Here is a 25,765-nt window from a genome sequence, read left to right on the forward strand (position 1 = left end):
AATAGCTGCCAAGGCGGTGTCTGAAGTCAGCAGTGAAATCAGCGTTACTGGAGAGGTAGGTGGAGTCAAGGATGGTGCTCTGGGAATGTCCAGAAGACTTGTCTTCACCACTTGCTGGCTGAGTAAATGTGGTTTCAGTGATGTTGAGTGAGACTGTGAGTGAAGGGGCTTGGCACATAGTTGCTATACAGTAAGTGTTCATTTCCATCCTTCTGTTACCTGCCTTTATGCTCGTCAGTTTCCTTATCCATGTTGTGAGGCTGGTAATGCCATTTGCCTTCTGTGTACAGGTCCATGCTTCAGACAAGCCACTTGTGATTATTCGACTCTCTCTGCTTTGTCCTCTATCTCCCCCAAATTCCTTTCCAGGAAAGAGCCATCTTGTAGTTCAGTGACAGGGGTGAGTAAGAGGAAACTTTGCCCTGATCTCTTCACTGTGGCCCAGCTGCTGCTCATCTGGGTGCTCCTGGCCCTAGGGAAAGAGAGGTTCCCTTATTTGAAGCTGGCCAGGTCCAGAGAGCAAAGTACCCCAGCTGTTGCAGCCAAGGCAGAGGTAGCATGTGGCCTGGTTATTTTGTTTCTTAGGCCAGCCAACTGGGGACACAGGAGAGATCCCAGTTTGTTGAGGGCTTTGGATGACAGACCATTGACATGGGCTTGTTAGTGTCCAATGAAAGGCTTGGTGTGGGAAGTGTCTGTGTTCAATTGTTCAATAAATAACAGTGGATTTATTGTTCTTGCACTAGGGGTGGGAGGGCTAGGGTGTATGAGAGGGTGTCACCCCCCCCCACCACACCCAGACTTTTTTTGTTCCTTAAACTCTAAATGTTCTCCAGAGACACAGTTTTCAAGGACAGGCTTAGACAGGGCGTTAGTTCTCTGTTGGGGACCACATCTTGAAATGCTACTCCACCCAGGCCAGCTTCTCCACTCCTGCTGAGCTGAGGGCCTGCCTGGGAACTTTCTGCTGACTTTGGAGGCTTTATTTTCAAGTTCTTGCCTCTCAAACTAGACTGCCGTCTTCTCCTCATTGAGATTGAAGAGGCCAGGCCCAAAAGGAAGGCAGTGGGTGCCCACTAGGGTGAGCATCCAGTGGGCCCTGTGTGGCAGTGGGTCTGGGCCTGCAGCTCCTTGTACACATTTGGGTCTCAGATTACTCTTATGGAAAACAAGGGATATTCTTTGATCAACACTCCTGCCCTGTACCTATCACCTTCAGCCCCAGTCATGCTATTACCCTTACTACCCCCTACCTCTGACACACAGAAAAAAATGAGAACACAGACCCATGACCCTGTCTTCATGACTCACATTTTCTTCTGAGTTAAGTGATGGCAAAAAGAGAAGTCCCTTTGTGTTTGCTTTTCTTTCCAGTTTTTTTAAACCTAAGATTATTTGTCTCCACAGTGAAGTTCAGGAAACCACAGGCTGCTTTCCCTTGAGAAGCAGCCACAGTGGAATGACAGAAACTCTGAGCAGAGATTCTAGAGAAGTAAGTTCCAGTTTGGTTTCAGCTGGACAGCTTCAGATTTGAGGAGAGCCCTTGTTCTGGGGCGATGCTCTATTAGAAGGGAGGAAGCTGTACAGTACTAGCCTCTCTGACATGCTTATTCCTAACCCAGGCTGAGTTCTTTTCTACCAGTTGATTTATTTAAGAAACATTTATTTACCAAATATTTAAGTTAAATATTTGGACTTGTGGGCCAGCCCCTGAAGATGATAGATTGGTATGACCTGTGATTGACATGATCTGCAAGAGACACTGAATTTCCTTTGAAAATTCTTCCCAGTAGTGTGAATTAAAGGGAACTCCTGGGACTTCCTTGGTGGTCCAGTGGTAAAGAATCCGCCTTCCAATGCAGGGGACGCGGGTTTGATCCCTGGTCAGGGAACTAAGATCCCACATGCCGTGGGGCAACTGAGCCCATGTGCCACAACTACTGAGCTCCGTCACCTCAACTAGAGAACCTGTGTGCCGCAAACTACAGAGCTCATGCACTCTGGAACCCACACGCCACAACTACAGAGCCCATGCACCCTGGAGCCTGCGCGCTACAACTAGAGATAGAAAATTCACACGCCACAACTAGAGAAAAGCCCGTGCACCGCAATGAAAGATCCCGCATGCCCCAACGAAGATCCCGTGTGCTGCAACTAAGACCCAACACAGCCAAAAATAAATAAATAAATAATAAATCTTAAAAAAAAAAATAAAGGGAACTCCTAGCTGTGGAATGTTCCCTAGAGCCCCACCCCTTTCCTCGGTGTCCTCCCTGGGTGCTTTCTTCTAAAAAGCCCTGTTCTGATTCTGCCCCACCCTGCTCAGAACCTTCAGGGTGGCTGGCCACTCTCAACAGGATTAAGGCCCAACTTTCTAGCATATTCTTCAAGGCCTTCCACCTACCTTCCTGGCCTCTCTGCCCACTCTTCACCTTGCAGGCCTCATTTACCCTGGAGGAGACCTGCATGCTTTTTTTTTTTTAATTACAAATGTGTTTTTTTTATTCAAACAGAAAGTCACAAAAATTATAATCATCCTCATCAGTTCACTCAGTCCCATGTAATTAATTTTTTTTTCATCTTGATCTTTTGTTAGCACTTTTATGAATTAATCAGTTTTCCATTAGAGTTCTGAAAATGCTTATTCATTCAGTTCAGCAGTATAGACCTGCATGCTTTTATCTCTGTCTCCTTTGGGGCCGTTGCACGTATTTCTTTCTCTACCTAGGGCATTTGTGTGCTCTTCCCCCCAATTTCCACACTGTCCCTTTTTCAAAATCCAGGTTATCCTTAGAAACCAGTGCAAATACCACTTTGAACTATGGTTCCGTATTTCCACAAAAGGTTTCTTCTGTTCTGGTATGGCACTTCTCAGGGTTTCCCTTGTATATTATAATTTTGCTGTTAATTCAGTAAGTACCTTGGGGTCAGGGACTGGTCCTGTAGCTCTACTGCAACCATAGTTCTTTAAACATACTATTCCATTAATATTGGGTAAACTGAAATAAATTTATAGGAATCCCCTTAACCTGGAGTCCTTGAGCCTCCGTGAAGTCCATGGGTATAATTTGAAGTGGGAAGGATCTATGAAGTTGGATGGAGGAAAATTACATATTTGTTTTCACTAACCTCTCACTGAAATTTAGCCCCTCTTTCAATTATGAATGTAGGCCAAAAAAAAAAAGTTAGTACCTATGACTTTGTCACCAGTGGAAATCTAAGATACTTTTGTATCACGATTTACTTACTATAGATTTCTCAAAATATCATTTATGCCGAAGACAAAGTTGAAATTACAGTAGTAATAATTAATAAGACCCAGTGTTAGGTAAATATATAATATAATAAAGAAGTACATATTAAACTTTGATAACTATTTCAGTATAATTGGTCTCTTTGTATCTACTTTATTTCATGCATTTACAAATATTCTGAGAAGGAAGTCCATAGACAGCACTAAACTGCTTGGAAAGGTCCATGGCACAAAAATGTCAAGATGTAAAATGTTCCCACCTCTGATTCTTTATACTATGTTATATCTATCTCTTATATCCCCTTGCTTAGTACTGTTCATTTAGCCAGTATCTTGTGAGTACCCACTGAGTCTTGGATATAGAGAGGTAACTCTAATTAAGACAGAAACCTTGAGGTGAGAATGAAATTTCTCAATGCACTAAAAGGGCCACTGTCCCTTTTCTACTCTTCCCTATCCCTATCAAGTCATTGGTGTTTTGAGGGCTCCCCTGACTCAGCCCAAGGGTGATTTAAGGCTAGATGTTGAGGCCAAATTCCAGCCCTTTGGGCCTCATTCTCCCTACCTTATGAGGGCCTATTCTATGGAGGTCACTGTATTGGCAGGAAGCCTAGGTAACACTGAGTCAAAGTGGCTAACCCTGCCCGTTGTCTCCCACTGGGGTACTTGCCTTACTTGTTCCTGCCTTCATGGCCTTTCCTGTCCCATTGTCAATCCTGAAATAGATTTCCTCCTTGGCTCCCTGGTGAGATTTATTTACAAAATTGTTCCCCAGGCCTAGTCCTCATCAGAATTGTTTAGCTGGCAAAATTGCTGTCTGGCCCTCTCTTCCCTGCTAGCTGACCCCTGTGCTCAGGAAGGGCCCATAGGTGTCAGAGACTGATAAGGCCTTATGTCTTACCCACTCCGTGGGGATTTGCATCTTTGACAATTCTATTTTTAGTTTCCTCCCAATAGTATAAGTAATATGTGAGCATCTTAGAAAATGTAGATTAGTGTTTTTTTTAATTTAAAGAAGGGAGAATGCACTCATAAGATCACTACCCAAAAACCAAGACTGACTAACACTTGGGTATGGTTCCAATAACCTCTGTATGCATACTTTTTACAAAGTTGAGCTCATGAAATCTTGTTGCTTAGTCTTCCTTACTTAATATTACTGAAGTATTTGCCTTGGGCATGAAATAGTCTTTATGAATATTTTATATGACCATGTAAGAAGCCATCTTGTGGCTATACCATATAGGTTACTTAAGCAAAATGTCCGACAACAACAAAGAACACTTAATCTTTGATTTCTTTTAATGGAGACATTTTACACTTTGGTGTAAGAGGAGTTTGGCGTATTGGTTTAAATTGTGAGGCTTGGACTTAGATCTGAATTCAAACCCTGTCTTCCCCACTTACTAGTGATGTGACTTTAGGCAAATATCTAAGTCTTCATCCCCACTGTGGAGATAATACTCTCTACTTCACAGGGTGATTGTTGATATTAAATGGGGTAGTGCATATAAAGTGCCTAGTGAGTAATAAGTCTGCATACATGAAAGCTGCTGCTTACTATTGCTATTAATACTATTACCACCACCACCAAGCTTTTAGCCAAAGGAACATATCTCTATTGATGAAATTTCAGCTATCATTGACTTTGGCTAGGGGATCTCTTCTTAAAGGTAGAGGGTACTTTTTCTAGTGCCGGTGAAATACTGTGTGTTTCCATCTGGGCCTGTCCCTATTCCTTTTCTCTCTGCTGACTTGGCTTTGGGAAGTCAAGCACCTCTGTGCTGCCCACACCTATCTCTGTTGAGGCCCCTTTCCTCTCTTGAGCCTAGGGAGACCAGTGAGACATAAATACAGGAAGTGTTAACAATGTAAGTCAGTATATAGAACCATAAACGTCAGCACTGAAATGGTTGTTGGAGATTGCCTAGTGTAATTGACAACCTCCACCCCCTGCACTCCTGCCCTTGCACAGATGAGGGGAACTAAGGCCCAGGAAGGGGATAAGACTTATCCAAGGTTGTAGAGTGAACCAGTTATGATGCTAGGCTTAGAATGCAGTGTTCTTTATCCTGCCCTTAACTTGCCTCTGCAAAGATCAGTGCTGTAGATAATCCAGGGATAATCCAGGCTATAGATCAGAGGTGGAGAGAGAACGCTGTGGGCTTGCAGCTGTGGCTGGTGTAGGTGGAAGAAGTACAGTCAACACTTGTTTCCTCTTGATAGTAGGTTGATTTGCATTCATTTGTTTGCCCCTTGGTAAGCATTGCCCTGTAGCTCTGGGGTTTTTTGTCTTCAGTAAACTGGTTGGGAGCAGAGGCTAGGTTATTGTTTGTTTCAATAGTCTCCCTTCCTTCACACCAGTATCTAAATGTCTTAGGTTCTTGCATCTTAATTCCCTCTCCTGTGGTTGAACAGAGACTTGTCCCAGGCTCTGCTGAGCATAGAGCCAGACAACTAACTTGCCTCCTTTGATCTCATCCTAGATCAATGTGCGTGTGACCACCATGGACGCAGAGCTGGAATTTGCCATTCAGCCCAACACCACTGGCAAGCAGCTGTTTGACCAGGTAAGGGAGGGACTTGTTGCTCCTTAGCCCCCCACTTCTCCCAATAGCTTCCACCATAATACCCACTTTTGGGGAATCTCTTCTACTCACTCCTCCAGGATAGGTCAAAACAAAGGTTGGCCTCACCCTTAATAACAAAGAAGGCAAAGTTTAACTTTGGCAGCCTACACCTTGATGGCCCCGATTAATCCTATCCTTGGTGCTGAACATGGGAGAAAAGAGAAGTGAGTAGGATATGACTGTGCTAGATGCTTTTAAAATGTCAGCATGCAGAGCCTTTCTCTCAACTCTGAAAGATGTAAGTGATCTCTATTTTGATGATGATGCTCAGAAATTAAATAACTTAATTGCACTCAGCTGGTATCTGGCTGGTATTTGAACCCCATGTTCTTGTCACTACAACATGGCCTCTGTCACATTGTTTTTTCTTCCTAGTAGAAGGAAACCAACATATTCTCCCTGAAGTAGTGTGCTCTATGTACATTTCCCTCAAGGAATATTGGGACTTAGGATACCACTGGGGGTGATGAATGCAATAAGAGGATACCTCAGCTCCTGTAATCATGCCATGGAGATAATGCTGAAGTGTTCATTCCCATCTCCAATCCAAGGGGTGTTCCTTTGCTGTGAATCATCATTATCAAAAGGGATGTGCTATATAATAGGCAGGTGGGGGCCACAGAATCTGTTAGCATTCAAAGACCCTCCAGGGGCCAAAGGAGTGTGCCATCTGTGACCAGACTTCTAGGAGTAAAAATGGGGTTCCCATTTCCAGAGATTGGAATCCCTCCAGGTGGGCCATTATCCTACTTCCACACCCGCCTCTGGTGAGGTGGGAGTCTAACATTGTCCTGGATGTTGGGACCGCATGTCCCCTTAATGGATTTTCCAGGCCCTCTTGCTTCCCTTTCTCCTTTGCTCTCTGAGTACCTCTGCTGTCTGAGAGCTTACCCAGAGTTGGGAAAGGAAAGGAAGGAGATTATATTCAAATGAGATCATTCTGTTACTATGAATACTCCTGACTGGTGAGGGGAGAGGATGGAGATGGGGATGGTGCAAGGCTGTTTTCCATTCAGATCTCTGTAAAAGGAAGGAAAATATGCCTAGAAATGTGAGGACAGCTTGGGCATGTCTCCTGAGTCCCTGATGTCATGTGGTAGAGTGGGAAAATTGTTGTCTATGGCTATTACAGATGAAAGTTAACATTTGTCCAGGGCTTACAGTATGTCAGGTACTGTGACAAGACATTTTGTGTACCATATCATTTGACTATCACAAGGCCCAATGAATGCAGGAATTAGTACTGGCCCCATTTTACAGATGCGGAAACAAAATCTTCATATTCATAGCTAGGCCTTGGGAAAATTATTGAACCTTTCTGGGTTGGTAGTCTCGTTCCTCTCCTGGCCCTGCCCCCCAAAAGTGGGTCTAATACCTACCTCAAAGGCTTTTTGTGAGGTTATGAAAGAGTATGTTATTTGTATCTCACTTGCTACTCAGAAAACTTGTTACGGTGGTTTATAATTATACAAAAGGATAAATTAGAAATAGGAGAGAAAGGCAATAAGAAAATATAAATAGAGAAGTGAGTGTTATGTGAAGCATCTGGCATGTAGTAGAGATGTAATAAATGATAGCTTCCAAATGCTGTGACACTTCTTGTCTCATTAATCAGCTAGAGTTGGGAGATGGGCTTGAAGATCCTCAGCATATCTAACTTTGGATCTAGCTAGAACTTGCTTCTTCTCTGGAGTTTGTTTTGTATCGAATGGTGAAAGGTAGTCATTGATATTTAATTTACAAAAGACAAATTAGTCAGAGGAACATTTAAACACACATTTACTACAATTAATGTGCTGACATTCACATAGTTCACAAGTGATTACAATGCTAGTCTGAAATGACTGAATGCATTTTGATTACATTAAGGTTTTGCATTCTCCCTTTGCATGCTGGTTTTATACTGGAAAGCTTTTCAAGGGACAGCCCGGTGAAGTCGAAAGGGCACTGGATAGAAAGTTGGAAATTTGGAGCCTTAGGCCTGGCTCTACCACTAACTCTCCTGATACCTTACACAAAACTTTCCCCTCTTTGGGCCTCAGTTTCCCCATCTGTACACTGTCTAACTGATATCTCAAATCTGGTTATCTCTCAGAAATTTATCTGTGGCATTTATTTCTGTATTCCATATCTTTTCTTTCCCATTTCTAACCCCACTATTTGGATTTCAGATGACCCGTTTCTGTAAAAAGGAGGGAAATGCTTCAGTTGAGTATGATCTATAATTGGCATATGCCAGGGGGTGGGGAGGGGAAGGATACCTGGTGAGGGGACAGCTCTTCCTAGATAGGCTTCTACTGTCTCTGGGACAAAAGGGAGAAGGTGTCCATACCATAGGTAGGCTGTTGGGCCCTTTGCTTCAGACAGCAGTATCATTCTGGGCAGCATCAGTAGAGAGGAGAGTATCAGCCAATGTGGATTTTATAGTCCAGCTGGGTACCAGAGACTCCCTTGGCCTCTACCCAGACGCCTTCCCAGAGCCCTGGTTCTATACCCCACCTCTCTCAAACAAATGACACTGTTCCCTGCCTTCAACACTGGGGGCTTTGTCCATTTGCATTGGAGGGCGTTGCTGTGGAGGGTGAAGAAGGCATAATTTAGAGCCTAGAGCAGAAAAATACTTGAACAAAGGGGTTTATTAACTTTGAAAAGCCACAGGGCCGGGTAGTTCTTTGTTAGTGTTGGTTTGGTTTGCGTACTGTGGGTGTGGTTCTGAGGGAAGCCCAGTTGGTGGGGAGCCCTGGCCAGATTGGTGTGCTAGTTCTGAAAGCTTCTGCTTCCCCAAAAAAGCCCTTGAGAGACTTGAATCTTTCATACTGGTTGGGGAGAGGAAAGGGAGGAAACCAGGAAATTCATGATTTCCCACCAGGAAGATAAGTGTTGTTTTGAGAAATATGATTTAGTGAGCACCTACTATGGACTAACCTTGTTTGAATTCTTGTAGTGACCCTGCCTATGAGAGGTGAAAAAACACACTCTAGGTTATGTAGTTAGTAAATTGTGATACAGAGTTTTAAATATAGCTCTGACTGTAAAACTATACTTTTCCCTACTGTGCTACTCTGTTTGGGGTGAACGAGCCTGTTTGGCTTGGAGAAGACTCAAGAGAAGATGTATTCTCTGTCTTGAGATCACTGAGGGGCTGTTGTAGGAAGGAGGGGGCAGTCATGTTCTGTGAGGTCAGAAGGAGCAGAGCTGGGATCCCATAGGTGAAAGCTACAGGAAAAAAAAAAATTCAACTCTGACACAGAATTGAGCATCTGGCACTCTCGGGGCCAAGGCCGGTCTGGATGGAAATCCTCAGAGATGCGTGTTCACAGGCCACTGGGGGATTTGATCTCTTCCCTTCTTCCCTCTCTCTAAGTTGATGAGGCATAAGGAAGGAAGTCCATTCTGTCTGACCTTTGAGATCCATCATTCAGGGAGATCAGGGGCCTAGGAGGAAGGAGCTGGACTCCTTGGGAGGAATTGACAGAAGCTCTGGGGCCATCCTGGAATCCAGCAGTTGTCTGGCTGATGACCAGAGAGGAAGCTGACTGGAGAGGAAGCACCCTCCTTGGCACCAGCGATAAATAACAGGCAACAATGGGAAGCCATAGCTTGAGGAGTTACAAGGCCTGGTGGGAAAGGGAAGTGGGGCCCATAGTTCTTTCCGTTTGCTTTTGTTCCTTCTTGTGAGTGTGTTCACAGCTAGGGAGGAGAGAGAACACATTTTGTTACAGCGATTTTGTTACTTAGCCCCATTTCTAAAGCGTGAGGTTCTTCCGAGGACTCTTGATTACCTAGGTGCCACTAAGGGGCAGTGCTGCCATAATAAGTTCCACTTTAAGAACCCTCTGCCTGGCTCCTCCTCAGCCATGGTCTCTAGCTCTAGCTCTATTCTAGCTCTACCTGCCCCCTCCACTTAAGGTTTTGAGCTCTGGAAGAGAGGTGAAATCTCAGAGCATCTATCCATTCATTCATCTGTTCATTGACTGATTCAGTATTGACTGAAGGTCTACTGTATCTCTAGGAGAATCTCTAGACCTATCAAACACCATCTCTGTCCTTAAGGAACTTGGAGTTACTCACCTATGGAAACAGAGAAAAGTACATGCAACTCTTCTCTCACATTGAATGAAACAAACACCCTTGAGGCTCAGGTTGTGTATAGAGGTGGTATATAGAGCATGGGATTTGGTGTCAGCCTTGGGTTCAAATTCTGTCCTGCTATTCAGCCGTGTGACCTTGGACGGCTTGTTTAGCCTCTTAGGACTTTACTTTCCTCAGTAAAATAGTAATCACACTAATCTTAGAGATTTTGTAGTCTTATTTAATCCTCGAGTAAGTAAAGTGCCTGGTGCATAGCAGGCATTCTAATGTTGCTTATTCTTGTTAAGGGCTAAATAAGTGGGTGGAATTTCCCCTGGGAGTTCAGATAAGGGAGCCATGAAATCAGGATGCTTTTCTGGCTCAGTGAAGGCCTTAGGATTTGTCGACTCTGCATTGAAGGCAGCAATCCTTTCTTCTCTTTTTTACCATTTTTGTTTTATAAAATAACTAATATCTATTATTATAATAATAGTATCCCCATCTTATAGATGATGAGCTGAGGCTTGGAGAGGGGAAAATACCTGTTTAAGGTCAGATAGCTAGAAAGTAGTATAGTGGCTTGAACCAAAGCTTATAGCATTTGCAATTTTCCCAGTGCCTTTTGTCAGCTGTGTCCTCTGTGACCTCCTCTTTATTTGCCTGTTTCCATTGTAAGAACAAAGTTTGGTCCCTAAACTTAGAACCCTAGCTGAACGGGCTCTGTGTTACAGAGCAGGTGGCCACTTGGGCACAGGCAGTGTGGGGTAGCAGAAACAGCGATGGTGGCAGCCCTCCTGGAATTTTCCAGTTGTGCACTGATTTGCTTTCAGGTGGGTGGCTGATGCAGCTGCTGCCAAGCCTGTAATGGGATCTCAGTGGGCCTCAGGTGTTTCGGCATTGGTGCAGTTTTGCACATAATTTCTCATGCAGTTCTCCTCTTGAGGCCCAAGCCTTGCTTCCCAATCCTGCTCTGGGCTTCTGAAGTGACTGCTTATGTCACTAGTTTATTTACTCAGATAGATGCATAAGGGATATGAGGAGGGGGGCTTTGGTTTCCAGAATTGACCCCTCCCCAGACCTCAGACGTAAGTAGCCTTCACATGCAAAAGAGAGGCAAAAGGGAGTTCTTGCTTACATCCAGATGCTCCTGGTAATTAGTGAGGATTTTCTCAGAGGCAAATCTCTTTCCCTCACTGGACCCCAGTTTTCTAGTCTATGCTGCTTGGATCCTGCAATGCTCCAGTCTGTTTGGGGGGTTTCTATTGTGTGGCTGAATAGAATCCACAGCCAGTGTCTTACAAACTGAAGTCCTAGCCCCTCTAGGTGAATGTGGCAGGTTCCAGGAGGTACACAGAGCCGTGGGATGGATGTGATTTAGTATCTTGGCGCATCAGTTTTACTTGTAGATAATAGCTATTTCATTATTAAAACATGGATATTTAAGGAGTAGAAAGTAAAATTTGCACAAATGATTAAGGTTAAACCTTCAGGCTTCAAAAAAATTGTAGCTTGCAGCCATCTTCTTGTATCTCACGCTGCCACCCCCACCCCACCCCCACCCCCGTCCCCAGGGTATATGCATTCATTATCTTCTGCTGCTTAAGGATTTCTTCCACGGCAGCTTTGAGGAATACTAGCTCAGGCCAGATGAGCTGGCTCTCTGGAATCAAAGGGAGCAAAGAAAGACATTTTTTCTCAGGGATACAGCCATTTCTCAGAGTGGAATGGTAAGGACCCGTCACTGGAGCCACAGATGTTGTTCCTGGAACTGGGACCTAGATACTCTTTCCCACTAGAAAACGAGGTTTCTGTTTCCTCTGGAGTAAGGTCTCAGCTGGAGGCAAAGCTGGAAGCAAGCTAAGCTTGGCCTCATTTCCATATTTCAGGACTTTGAAATGGGACCAAGAGTTGCCTGATCAAATGATTCCCAGCGCCCTGTGGACCTTAATTGAAGTTTTCCTTATAGCCTGGGGTCCGGGGGTCATCTGTTTTATTCTTTGTTCTTTTTCAGTCTTGATTCTGACTTCAGACCATATTTCCTTCCCCCAACACCCTCACTTCCTCACTTTAGGACTTCAGTGGAGGCTAAGAGACATTGCTCATCTCTCCAAGCCCTACAGCCTAAGGAAGTGGAAAATTTATATGCATCTGATTTCTCTGTATTCATAAGGGAAGAGGCAGTGCTCAGAGAGATTAAAATGCCTTGCTGATCCTGAAATCTTTCTTTAGATATCGCTTTAGCTATTACTTTATCCTCAGAGATACTCTAGATCCTGGAACTGTTTTGGCTCCCATGATCCTCTTCTCATCACACCCCTACCCATCCCACTAGTGAAACAGACAGCATGGTGCAAGAAGAGGCTAAGGAACTTACTCCTGGGACCTGTGGGACTGGCTGTGTAGTCCGTGCCTTCCTCATTTCCTTTTAGTTCTGGGGTCTCTGAGCCTCTACAGCTGTGCCATTGGTACAGACAAAAACCAGTTGCTGCCCTACTAGTTCTGTTCCCAGTCTGCCCTGCCGTGACCTAGCATCCTGGCCCTAGTGGTCCATCTTCAACATCTTCAGTGGGTCCCTTTCTCTCTTGGGGCTGAGTCGTTTCTTGGAACTTATTTCTTTCCACCAACTGTACCTTGGTACATTATTATTTTGCAGCCTTGTGAAAAACCATTAGAATTGTTAATTAGGCCCTATCTTAGATATAGGATAAGAGGTGCTTTAAAAAAATCTTTGCTGTCCACATCCTCTCCCTCTATCCTCTGCAAAAAAGCCAAAATCACATTTCAACATGACTACTTTGTTGTCATCTAAAACCTGGTAATTCCTACTGCCTATTGACTTAGACTCAAGGACTCACCTTGCCATTGAATCCTGGAAGTCTTTTGATCTTTCCTCATACCCTGCACCTTCCTTCATTTATTTTTTCTAAGCATGTTCCTAGTTACCCAAGTTGGCAAGAGGTAGGTGGGAAATGGGGTTGTATTTCTTGGTCATTTACAAATAACCTAATTAGTAGAATGGTAGAACTTGAGAGCAGAAAGAGGTCATTTAAGCCACACCATTTGTAGTAGATGGGGAAGCTGGATAGATGAGGAAGCTGAGGCCCACAGAGGGAAATATGCTACCTTAAGATCATACAGCAAATTGGAGACAGAATTGAGACTTCCACTGAGGTTTTCTGATACCTGATTCAAGCTAGAAAGGGAGGGGTGATCACCATGCATATACCCTGGTGAGCTCACGAAGGTTAATGACCTCGGGATATGGCTTCTCTCCAAAGCTGTTGTTGACTGAGTCTAGTGGGAAAGCCAGGAACTATATCTAGATGCAGAGGTAGTCAAAGTTCATTGTCTGGCTGGGATATCTGGGCCAAAAGAGAGACAAGGGAGTTAGTCACTTGGGAACCCCAGGGCTTCTAAGATCCTTTGAGCCCTTGGCATTAGGAGATAGCATGCAAGAGAAAAGGGTATAGGTTTTGGAGTCATACAGTTAGGATTCTAGTCTAGGCTCTACAGTTTTAGACAGGTTGCCTCTCTAAGCCTTATTTTCCTCATTTATAAAATGGAGATAATAACTATCTCATGGTTGTTCAGTGTTTGATACCTGGCACATAACAGGTAGTTTAATAAACATGATCTACTTTTTCCTTGGGACCTCTGAAGCTCTAGATTGTAAGCTCTGGGAGTGACTATGGGGCCTGGCCTTGGATGTGTAGTGCAGACTTTGGATACAGTGCAGTGTGTGTGTGTGTGTGTGTGTGTGTGTGTGTGTGTGTGTGAGCGTGCGTGTGTGCGTTTTGAGGGGAGATACTGATTTATTCACAGGGAGGACATAAGCAACACTGGGTCCTTGTTACCTGTTTCTAAGTCCAGGTAAATTTCTTCACCTCAACCCCCCCCAGCACCCCCCCACAATAGAAGAAAATATAAAGAAGACTCTGATGCCAGCGTGACCTCATTAGGATGTGGCTCAGCTTTATTGCCTCTATCCCCAGTGGTGGGCATGCTGGGTTTGAGCCACCAGCCAGAACTATTTACATGCTAATGTCGGGGACTGGAAAACAGACCCCATCTGTCTTCTCCTGGCTGGCCTCCCTTTCCTGCCCACTGCTCAGCCAAGATGCCCAGAACACCATGGGGCCCCTCAGCTACCACATTGAGGTACTCACCCTGTTTCCACCCTCATTCCCACTCTCAACCTGTGTGAGTGGTAAAGGGGAATCATGACTGAACTCTAATCAGGATTGGAAAGAAGCATCTCAGCCCCTAGGCACAGCACAGCTTTGGGGTGTATAGATACCACAGTCCCTGCTCTGTCTCCTCAAACATTCTTTATTTGGACATTGTAAATAGGACTCAGTCTGAAGGGTGTGGGCATTATTCCTAGTTGCTAAACATAGAGAAGTAATCCAGGAGAACAAGATTCAGGATTTAAACCAACAGTTTTTACCTTCAGCTTTTAATCCATCCTGGGTGTGTGAAGCTGCATGGCATAATTGAGGCGGGTGGTGGTGGTGGCAGAAAGCACTGGATTTGAATGGGTTTGGAGTCAAACAGACCTGACTCTGCTACTTACTAACTGAACCTTCACTTCTGAACCTTACTTTTATTATCTATAAAATTGGCCCAATTGTAATTATATCATAGGGCTATTGTGAAAATTCAAGGAAATAATGGATATCAAGTTATTGGCGTGTGGTCGTGCTCATAAGTAATCGATCCAGTCCCTACCTCAGCGAAAGTACTTTGTTCAGAGAGATGTTGACATCGTTTCTTAGCTCCTGCTCAAGTATATTTTCTTGCCAGACCCTGGGACCATGTGAGCTCCACATTTCTGTCCTCTGTGCCTGGCACAAGGTAGGCATTCAACTAGTGGTTGTTTTGTGTTTTTTCTTTCAGGTGGTGAAAACTATCGGCCTGAGGGAAGTTTGGTTTTTTGGTCTGCAGTACCAGGACACTAAGGGTTTCTCTACTTGGCTAAAACTCAATAAGAAGGTAATTGCTTATCCCATCGTCAGGTTTAGAATTCACTCCTCTACCAGATCTTTCTCAGGGGTGTAAAATGTGTTCGCTGGCAAATGCAGGGCATCTAGGGCTCAGTTTTTCATGAGTGAAAAATTCTGATCGACCACTAGATCAGAATAAGGGCAGACCTCTTGCTGTCTCCACTTGGACTCCTAACAGCAAGAATGGCCAGTGTCCAAGGAGGATGGGACCCACTTATGGACCATAGCCATTAGTAGTTCTTCAGGACGGGATTGGTATCCTTTTTTCCTTTCCAAACTGAAGGGCTTTAGGAAATTTGTTAAACAGAGAGTCATAGACTATTAAACTGGAAAGAATCTTGAAAGTCTCATAATCTTTATCTTGTCCCTTTTCTTGCTTGTCAACTGATGCCTGGGCCCCATACAGATGTGTCCTTTCTTGATTTTCTTTCTCAATTGAACTCCAAGTGGGATGGTTTAAGTATATGTCCATTCAAACTCTCCACCTCCAAGCAGCATCTCTGCAGGAACATGGCAGTTATCCTCAAACTGGCTGACTTTGCCCTTGGAGGTCTCCATACTGTCCTATGGCTTATTTTCCTGACAGTGTCTAGGGGATGGGTGCCCCACCTTCTGCTGGCAGAGTCTTCTTTTCACAAAGAGTGGAGACTTCTGCTGGAAAAATGTGAGCCACTAATAGCCAATTTCAGGCTTTAAAAGACAGTCTGATTTGTGCTTTTGCCTATAGCCAATTCCCAGACCTCAGTCATACATCCTAGTCTTTATTTTGCTGATTTATGGAGTTGGGGGGGCCTTAAAAGAGAAGTTTCTTAAGCCTACTTTCAGACCATGGGGGCAGCTGGATATATTGTCAGATGATGATGGCTTAAGGGCTTATGACTATCAGTGGGTGTTAGGTTTTTTCAGGAAGTAATTCCCTACAGGAAGCAATTATGGATATGGGATTGGGTCCCCAATGAAAGTAATGTGTCTCTTTTCTGAATTACCAGGAGAATTGCCACCCAACTCTTTGGGATTATCCAAATTGATGACTTTTCAGTGTCTTCTCCCTACCCTATAGCCACTCCCCCATCCCTAAAGTCTATTTTTTGAGAGCCCATAACCCCTTGCTGCTCCCAGGTGACTGCCCAGGATGTGCGGAAGGAAAGCCCCCTGCTTTTCAAGTTCCGGGCTAAGTTCTACCCTGAGGATGTATCCGAGGAATTGATCCAGGACATCACACAGCGACTATTCTTCCTGCAAGTGAAGGAGGGCATTCTCAATGATGATATTTACTGCCCACCTGAGACTGCTGTGTTGCTGGCCTCCTATGCTGTCCAGTCCAAGTATGGTGACTTCAATAAGGAAGTCCACAAGTCTGGCTACTTGGCCGGGGACAAGTTGCTGCCACAGAGGTGAGGTGATGTACTGGCCATGTGCCCTGTTCAGCGTGGGCTGCAGCCCAAAGCTGACTGATCCGTATTATACAGAGGTTGCCAGATCTGTCCCTCTCCACTAGGGTCTGTCTGAAGACCATGTTATGCTGCTCAGACAGACATATTTGCATATGGCACCATACCCTGTTGTTATTTCTCTGGTTCTCAAAATAAAAAGCTTTTTTTCCTCCTCTGTTTGCCTAATTACAGGACTTCATTACCCTGGAAACAGGTGCTTATATAGAGAACCAGAGATAGATTAATTCTCCTTGCCCCAGTTCCATTTTCTCAATCCTTTTCACTGATTTAGACCTCTTATATCAGAGGTTCATAGGAGTGAGAAATACTTAAGCCAGGGATGTGGAGAGCTCAAACAGTCTTTTAATATTGATAACCAGTGTACAGAGATTTCTGCTTTTTTAAACTTCAAAATTGAACATTCTCAAATACTCATTCTTGTTTTAGCATCACAACAACATAGAAAATGAATAAGGCAGCACAATCCTTATTAGCTCAGGGAATAGATGTGCAGAGGTGCTCACTCTGACCTGCTCAATCTCCCACAGCTCATTTAAGGTGATCTAGAACCCTAGTCTCTTGATTTTTTTTAACCCCACTGCATCCATTTGCTATTTTCATAGGCTTTTGGATTGGAAGGAAAAGTTCTGTTTCATTCTGGTAGCCTCAGTCCCAGTGGAGCTGTGGCAAATGTACAACTCACCTGAAGGTATTAGGGATAGTGGTTGTGCCCTGGGACTCTACCTAAGTCACTGCCATAATGTCTGAGATAGCATATTTAAAGCAAGCCTTGTTTATGATCTAGTAGATCTGGGAGGTTGAGCCCATTATCAATAGTTTCTCCCAGAGCCATTTGGGCTCAGTTATTTGTTCTGTAGCCACAGGCTGTAATCTTATCCCTGAGCAATAGTCTCACAAATGCAAACTGTTGGTACCACAAAGATCTAGGAGAGCGCGTGCATGCCTCCATGAGACCCGTTCCTACTCTTAGCTCCACAAGCCAGCACAGACTGTTGATATGTTATTGCTCTGCTTAGAGACCACAGCACATTATTGGATTTTCTGGTTAAAGGTACAAAGGAAGGTGTTCCTATTGTCTTTCTTGGTCACCCATTCTGTATCTCTCATACTCCTCAGGCAGTTCCCTATGTCTAATTAATACTTCCTGCTGTAATTTCAGTCTGCTTCTGGTGTAATGACCCCACATACTTTTTGCATCAACCCCTTGGGGAGCTAAGTAGATTTCCCTTTACCCCTGCTTTTGGACTTTGTGCTTTAAACTACTCACCATGCATTGTCTTTCCAGGGTCCTGGAACAGCACAAACTTAACAAGGACCAGTGGGAGGAACGTATCCAGGTGTGGCATGAGGAGCACCGGGGCATGCTCAGGTAAGCCGGCCCTAGCAACTGTGGGCTCTGTTGCCCCTGCAGGGAGAATGAGAGTTGGTTCTGGAGAGAGAAGAGGCAGAGGGCAAGGAACACTGGAGGACATTGGAGAGAGAGAAACAGGAAATTAGAAATGGAAGGCAAATCAGGGCCATTATAAAGCTGTACTTTTTGTGAATGATGGCAACTGATAGCCCAGACAATTTTGACCATAAAGAAATGGAGGGGATCTCAGGATCCCTAGGGAGCTTCTGTGCCACCAGGGTCTCCTCCCCAAGAATGAAATGAAGAAGGAGCTCTATAAACGTGGCATACCATTTGGGAATTGTCTAGTTGAAGAACAAATTTTACCATTTTGCCATCACCACCTCATCTGGGCTCTGCTAATAATGTGCCTGCGTACGAGGCTTCTGTGATAGCTAACATGCCAGAGGCCAGCAAGGGTCATCCCGCCTTTATTCCCCTTGGGAACCTCAGACCTGAGGCTCCTGTGAGCATGTTTTGGCAAAAGTCATGTTGTGCTCTGTTCACCATCATCTGTTCACCTTCCATCCTCTTGCCCACCCCTTATAGCAAGATTCTTGTCAGAATTGCAGAACAAGTAGGCTTTCTGTCTCCCCGGGTCTGATTCACAGGGTCCCCTATATTCCCCGCCCCCACCCCACCCTGCTGTCTTGTTTAGGGAGGATGCTGTCCTGGAGTATCTGAAGATTGCCCAGGATCTGGAGATGTATGGTGTGAACTACTTCAGCATCAAGAACAAGAAAGGCTCAGAGCTGTGGCTGGGAGTGGATGCCCTGGGTCTCAACATCTATGAGCAGAATGACAGGTATAGTTCAGAGCTTACTTAGTTTTTTGGGCCACTTTGACACCTAGGATTTGACAGAGTAGGATTATACTTCCTGGGTGCCACCTATATCATTCTTCTTCTACCTAGTTTAGACCAGTCCAGATGATTGTACAACCTCCCTCAGGCCTCTAAATCTTGCATTGACTAGACTTGCACTGTCCGCTGTGGTAGCTTTTGGCCACATATAGCTGTTGAGCACTTGAAATGTGGCTGCTCTGAATTGAGATGTGCTTTAAGTGTAAACTCCATACTGGACTTTGAAGACTTAGTGTGAATAACAGAATACAAAGTATCTCACTAATATTTTTAAAAATATTGATTTACATGTTCAAATGATAGTATTTTACGTATACTGGGTTAAATGAACTGCTGTTACAGTTAATTCCACCTATTTCTTTTTACTTATTTTCGTGTGACTGCTAGAAAATTTAAAATTACATGTGTGGTTCTCATTATATTTCTGTTGGACGACACTGGTCTAAAACCTACCTTGTCATGATTTGTAATTAATCTCCTTTGCATATGATGATTAAGTGCCTTTTGGCCTATAATCCCTCTTGCTACAGCCTTATCGCACTAGCTTATTTTTTTTCCTTGGATTGCTCTTTTTTTAAAAAAAATATTTATTTATTTATTGCCATGTTGAGACTTAGTTGCAGCACATGGGCTCTTCGTTGCGGTGCACGGGCTTCTCTCTAGTTGTGGCGCGTGGGCTCCAGAGCACGTGGGCTCAGTAGTTGCGGCATGTGGGCTCAGTTGCCCCGCAGCATGTGGGATCTTAGTTCCCCGACCAGGGATCAAACCTATGTCCCCTGCATTGGAAGGGAAGTCCCTTCTTGGCTTGCTCTTGATGAGGATGGAGATCAGTATATTATTGTTTTGTGTAACTTCTGAGTCTTGGAACTCATTATTTACCTTCTCCCCAACTTTTACAACCTTGGGTAGAAGAGTTCCAGTTAAGTAGGGCTGGGGATTCTTGTGAGAGATTGTTACAAGGTCCATGCCTCAACAAAAAATAAAATAAAACAAACCTCAGATATTGGGACAAGGGATATGTTGATTGTGGTATCAGGAGGTCCTTTGTGCACCCTCAATGCTGGCAACTGACCTGGTGGCATGTGATGACACTGGCTGAGCTGGCAATGAATCTACCTCCTTAAGGGAGGAGTTGGTGGTGGGGAGGGCAAGGCACCAACCCTCTAAGTCCTTCTTGTCTTGCCTTTATCCTAATGTTCTTGGCATCCATTTTTACAGACTGACTCCTAAGATAGGCTTCCCCTGGAGTGAAATCAGGAACATCTCTTTTAATGACAAGAAATTTGTCATCAAGCCCATTGACAAAAAAGCCCCGGTAAGTGACTCCTCCCACTGGCCAACACAGGTACTTGCCAAGGCCTGGATAATGCTAAAAGCAATTGTGTCATTCTATATTTCTCTCCCTTTTTTGGCTTTTTTGTGTATGTGGGTGGGAATAGGAGGCACAAAAGGCGATTGGCAATGAAAGGGGATGCTGATGCCAAGAAATGGTCAGGAGGCATCCTATAACTGGTGCCACACTGCTACCTGTGTCTCAGGAGAAGCATGGATTATGGAGAGCCACAGGCAGTCTAATTACTGCCTCTTAGCCACTGTCTTTTACTTCCCCGAGGCTCTGGGGTGGAAACAGAGAGTACATCTTATCTTTTAAAGCCTCTAGGCCCTAGAAAGTGGAAACTGTTCATGTACTCGATTTATCTTTAATTCTGGAGAAAGGACAGAGCCAGGAGAAGTCCAGATCCAAAGATGATTCTCCAGGTGTTCTTTCTGTTATAACTTTGCTGCTGTCCTCTCAAGACTTCTTTCCAGAGCAATCCAAAACCAAGAAAGTGCTTTCAGTCCAGTCATTCCTCTAACATGCTTGCCATACCTGTCACCTACTCAGTTGCCTGTGGCTGACAAGACTGGAAAGCTGGTGCTTGGGAATAGGATAGAAAACTGAGATGAGAGTCTCCTCTTTTGATGTACCTCATGTCCAACAAGGGCCAATGGCCATGCTGAACCAGACCTTTCTCATGAGGCCTCAACCATTCCTCTCCAGCTCTGAGGTCTCTGAACTTGCCCTGCTAGGAACTTTATATATGTTGTCTCTTTAAACCCTCAACGACATTGTCAGGTAGGTAGTAGCATACCTATTTTATAAGTGATGAAACTGAGTTTCAGAGGGATGGAGTGATTTGCCCAAGATCACATAGCTAAAAATGATAGAGCTGGGATTTACACCTAGGTTGTTTGACCTCTGGTTCTTGTGCTTCTTCTACTGCACCCCAAGCAATGCGAGATGGTAGCAGTTTGGGTTCAGTGGCACAGGAGCTGGTGGTTAGCCCATCAGCTGGTGACCTTGGTCCAGTGGTATTTGTAGTAACAAACTCAAACTCACTGGATTTTCTTGTGTGTGTGTGTGTTTTTTGTTTTTCTTTGTTTTGTTTTGTTTTTTTAATACTGCTGCTGTGCTCAACTTTCATCAGAAAAAGGTAAGTAACAAAGCCAGCTGAGATCAAGGGCATATTTAAAAAACAACAACCAGGATAATCGATGTTCAGGAGATTTATATATTCATGTATGTATTTACAAACTGCCTTATTCCAAACAGGATTGAAGGGACTGGGTCTAGGATATGCTTTTAGGAGATTATAGAACCAGTCCAGCCCACCCATACTACACTCACCACGGTATTATGCAGGGATTATTGGGCCTCTAAGAGAGGCCCCTGAGACCCAGCAGGATATCTAATTAGCAGATAAAGTCAGTTTCTATCTTTCAACTGCATTGAGGGTATTTTAGGATGCTTTTCATAAGCAAAGGTTGAAAGAAATTGTGGCTCGGTGGAAAGAGCACTGGTTTCGGAGTCAAGAAGCCTGGGTTCCAGTCCTGGGTCTGCCACTAACCTGCCATCTGACCCTAGGCAAGTCACTTCACCACTCTGATAATTGGTCTTCCCATCTGTAACATGATCTTTCCAGTGCTTTTGGACTTAGCTTTTCAGAAGGCAGAAGCCCACCTTCATCTGTCCCTCTAAACTCTTTCTGACTGCTGGTTTTCCACCAGGACTTCGTCTTCTATGCTCCTCGGCTGCGGATTAACAAGCGGATCTTGGCTCTGTGTATGGGGAACCATGAGCTATACATGCGCCGCCGCAAGCCCGACACAATCGAGGTGCAGCAGATGAAGGCACAGGCCCGGGAGGAGAAGCACCAGAAACAGATGGAGCGGTAGGTGACGTGGAACTGAAGTGGGGGCCAGGGCTGTGGCAAGGAAGCTTCTCAGAGGTGCCAAGCCTGCTAAAGGCAAGGCATGAAGCCATCCTGGTACTGGGGGAGAGAGAGCTGTACAGGGATACACCCCTTCCATTAAGTCTCAGGCATCCCCATCCCCAGGAGGCAGGCATTTAGAACCCTAGGATTTCAGAGGCTGATAGGAGGGAGGGACATTTCATAGTTCCCCATTATCTATGACCCTCATGCCATTGCTTTTCTAGGTGGACTCTGGGTTGCTCTGGGCTATCTGACCAGTATAGCAGCAGTAGCAGAAGGCTTCATGCACATTTAAACCTGGACTCTAGGGTTTTTTGAGTGGAATTGGGCAGAGCCACCAGAATTTTCCCTACCAAGCCCTTTTGCACTGAAGCCCCTTGCTACTCAAAGTGCATCAAAGCTCAGCAGCATCAGCATCAAATTTGGAACTTTTTAGAAAGGCAGTATTCTGAGACCTACCTCAAAGCTGCTGATTCAAAATCTGCAACTTAAGATCCTAGTTGAACATTTCTTCCAAGAAGATATGCAAATGGCCAGCAAGCACATGCAAACACCCTTAGTCATTAGGGAAATGCAAGTCAAAACCACAGTGAGGTACCACCTCATACTCACTAATATGGATATAATAAATGAAAACAGAAAATAACAGTTGTTGGCAAGGGTATGGAGAAATTGGAACTCATGCTCATTGCTAGTGGGAATGTAAAATGGTTCAGCTGCTGTAGAAAACAATTTGATGGTTCCTCAAAAAATTAAATGTAGAATTACCATACAATTCCACAATTCCACTCCTAGGTATATACTGAAAAAAATTGAAAACAGGTGTTCAAACAGGTACATGCACATACCTGTTCATAGCTGTGCAATTCACAATAGCCAAAAATTGGAAACAGCCCAAATGTCCATCAGTGAATGAATGGATAAACAAATTGTACAGCCATCCAATGAAATATTATTCAGCCATTAAAAATTTTAGAACAAAGTATTGATGCATACTACAATGTAGATGAATCTCTAAAGCATTATGCTAAGTGAAAGAAACCAGACACAAAAGGTCACATATTGTATTACTCCATTTATATGAAATATCCAGAATAGATAAACAGAAGGCAGATTGGTGGTTGTCAGGGGCTGGAGAGAGGGGAGATGTGGAGAAACTGCTTAATACCAGGTATGAGGTTTTCCTTTGGAGTGATGAAATATCTTGGAACTAATAGAGGTAGTGGTCATACAACATTGTGAATGTATTAAATGCCACTGAATTATTTGCTTTAAAATGGTTAATTTTATATTATGTGAATTTTACCTCAGTAAGTTATTTGAAAAATAAGATCCCTGGTGATTCCTGTGCATGTTAATGTTTGAGAGCACTGTTTTAGTAGATACTCTGTCATAAAGAGTTTGGAACCTCAGGAGGCTTCTAATCTAGTAGGCTGGAAAATGACTCCGTGTATGAGAGGTTAGACACCAAATTTCACATTTATTCCGGAAAAATGAAATTAGGGGCAGTTTACAGAACTGGATCTGGCAGGAACCTGACCTCAAGGACCTCACAGTATAGTAGAAGAAAGGGAAAAAATAGTATATATATAACGGTTCAAGGTACAAATACTGTGTCATTCATTCACTCAATATATATTTATTGAGCAGTGAAAAATAAAAGAAACAAAAATCTCTGCTCTGCTCCCATGAAGCTGTCATTCTAGTGGGAAGAGACAGACAGATCAAATAAGCATATTATATGGTATGTGACATGATAAGAAGTACTATGGAGAAAAATAACAGGGAGGAGGGATGTGGAGAAGGATAGGCCAAGTATTCTGAGGGGTCAGAAAGAGAAAAGACATCTAGCCAAGGGAGAAAAGAAGGCCTCCTGGAAGAGGCACTGGGGCAAGAAAAAGCAAATACTTATTTTAGATTTACAACAAATTCTGGAGAAAAGGAGCCTAGAGCTGAGCTTCAGAGGGCAGGCAGAGGACTGATGCCCCAGCCATAGGGATCACCAGACTTGAACCACAGTATATCAGCACAGATCCAAAACTTTTCTCCCTGTAACTTTATAAGGTAGATAGGGCAGGACTTATTTGGCCATTTTACAGATAAGGTTACTGAGAGCAAGAGCAAAGAAATGACGTAGCTAAGGTCACCCACTGATTACCCACTGGGTAGTGGACAAGCTGAGAGTCCAGGTTGGATCTCCTGATTCTGGGACAAACTGACAGGGCCCTGAGCATACCGGCCCACGTAGGGCTGTGATGTAAGGACAAGAATGTAGAGAGAAGGGAGAGTGGTCTTGCCTCACAAGCCCTGAGTGTGTTGGATGGGTGGGGACTGAGGGTCCAGGGCCAGGGAGCCTTGGGAATTCCAAGGCTTCCATGTGGCCTTGCTATCCTGTTCCCTCCCTTCTTTCTCCTTTCCTAGTGCTCTGCTGGAAAATGAGAAGAAGAAACGTGAGATGGCAGAAAAGGAGAAGGAGAAGATTGAACGGGAAAAGGAGGAACTGATGGAGAGGCTGAAGCAGATCGAGGAACAGACTAAGAAGGCTCAACAAGGTGAGGCTTGGAGTCACCTTGGAGACTGGGTTTTCCCACAGTCTGACTCTATGAACTGGAAACCCTTCTGTCTGAGCTGCAGACTCAGGCCATATATTCCAGATATGACTATAGAATAGAGGAGTGATGGAGCAAGAGGAAGAGTGCCTAGAACTTTCTGCCAGCTGTGTCCTGGGGTGAAGCATTTCCAGGAAGGAAGTTAGGTGTCCCTTCTTGATCTCTGCACTTTTCACCACCTTTCCCCTACCTTCTCTTCCCAGAACTGGAAGAACAGACCCGCAGGGCTCTGGAACTTGAACAGGAGCGGAAGCGTGCCCAGAGCGAGGCTGAGAAACTGGCCAAAGAGCGTCAAGAAGCTGAAGAAGCCAAGGAGGCCCTGTTGCAGGCCTCCCGGGACCAGAAGAAGACCCAGGAACAACTGGTAAAGCTACAAAATGGGCTGGGATTATGGGACCTGAGTTTTCTCTTCTGTCTGCCTACCTATTCACAGCTACCTCTGCTTGCAGGACTGGTTCCTTCCAGCAGGGTAACTCTCTCTCAGCAGGCTTCCAGCAGATAGCTCCTTCAGAAGCAAGCTGAGAAGTCATTTTGCAAATACTCTTCCCTAACCCTTACTTTTATTCTCTTTCTTAGCAACTGGGGATTTGAGCTGATGACCTGACAAAGGAGAGAGGGAGGAAAGTAGTAAAGGGATTCACACTTGATTGACTAGCTACGTGTGTTACAAGCTATACTAGCAACTTTTCCCTTTTCCTTACTTCCTTATTTCCTCTTCCTAATAACCCTATGAGATTATCCTTGTGGGATAATATGCCCAGAAAAGGAAATTAAGACTCAGAGAGGTTGAAGAGACTCATCAGAGGTCACACTGTTGTGAGTGAGTAAGAATGAGAAGTCATTTCTGCCTCTCTTTTAAAGGTTTGCTCGCTAAAAGCACATGTAAAACTGTGTGTCTATACATTTTTTAGGGGAGAAGGGTGAGCATCTATTCTTTCATCACAATTTCCAAGGGTTCTGTGTCTCAGAAATTAAGAACCTGTGTCCCAAATTCCTTGACGTATGCTCTTCCCCTGTACTGTTTGGAGTGAGAGTGCAAGAACCTAAAACCTGATTCTCAGGGGGAAACGTCCTCTGGGAGATTTGCCCAAAGTGTGAGGGCGTGCATAAGCTTATTCCCTTCTTCAGATCACTTTGTGACACTTGAGTGTCATTCCTATACTTGTCCTGGGAAGAGTCTTAGTGGAGCCCTGAGCATTGTAGGATAACAGGAAAGGGTCTGCCACTTCAGGCAGTGAC

The 25,765-nt window shown here is 44.3% G+C and overlaps 1 protein-coding gene across 6 annotated transcripts in view; it reads left to right on the forward strand.

The window, feature by feature from the left end:
* MSN (moesin) overlaps nucleotides 1-25,765 on the forward strand; it is a 112,936-nt gene that overhangs the window by 81,981 nt on the left and 5,190 nt on the right. For 2 of the 6 annotated variants that reach the window (XM_032619094.1, XM_032619093.1), the window contains exons 2-10: nucleotides 5,740-5,823; nucleotides 14,851-14,946; nucleotides 16,077-16,351; nucleotides 17,697-17,780; nucleotides 18,460-18,606; nucleotides 19,882-19,978; nucleotides 21,712-21,875; nucleotides 24,339-24,469; nucleotides 24,730-24,890. In XM_032619094.1, the coding sequence (XP_032474985.1) occupies nucleotides 5,761-5,823; nucleotides 14,851-14,946; nucleotides 16,077-16,351; nucleotides 17,697-17,780; nucleotides 18,460-18,606; nucleotides 19,882-19,978; nucleotides 21,712-21,875; nucleotides 24,339-24,469; nucleotides 24,730-24,890 (1,218 nt within the window). In that variant the 5' untranslated portion in view covers nucleotides 5,740-5,760. Of the gene's footprint in view, nucleotides 1-5,739; nucleotides 5,824-14,850; nucleotides 17,781-18,459; nucleotides 18,607-19,881; nucleotides 19,979-21,131; nucleotides 21,138-21,711; nucleotides 21,876-24,338; nucleotides 24,470-24,729; nucleotides 24,891-25,765 lie in introns of all 6 variants that reach the window. The other 4 variants (XM_032619092.1, XM_032619096.1, XM_032619095.1 and 1 more) reach the window with 4 other exon arrangements.

The sequence above is a fragment of the Phocoena sinus genome, chromosome X, assembly GCF_008692025.1.
Source record: "Phocoena sinus isolate mPhoSin1 chromosome X, mPhoSin1.pri, whole genome shotgun sequence".
Taxonomy (NCBI): domain Eukaryota; kingdom Metazoa; phylum Chordata; class Mammalia; order Artiodactyla; family Phocoenidae; genus Phocoena; species Phocoena sinus.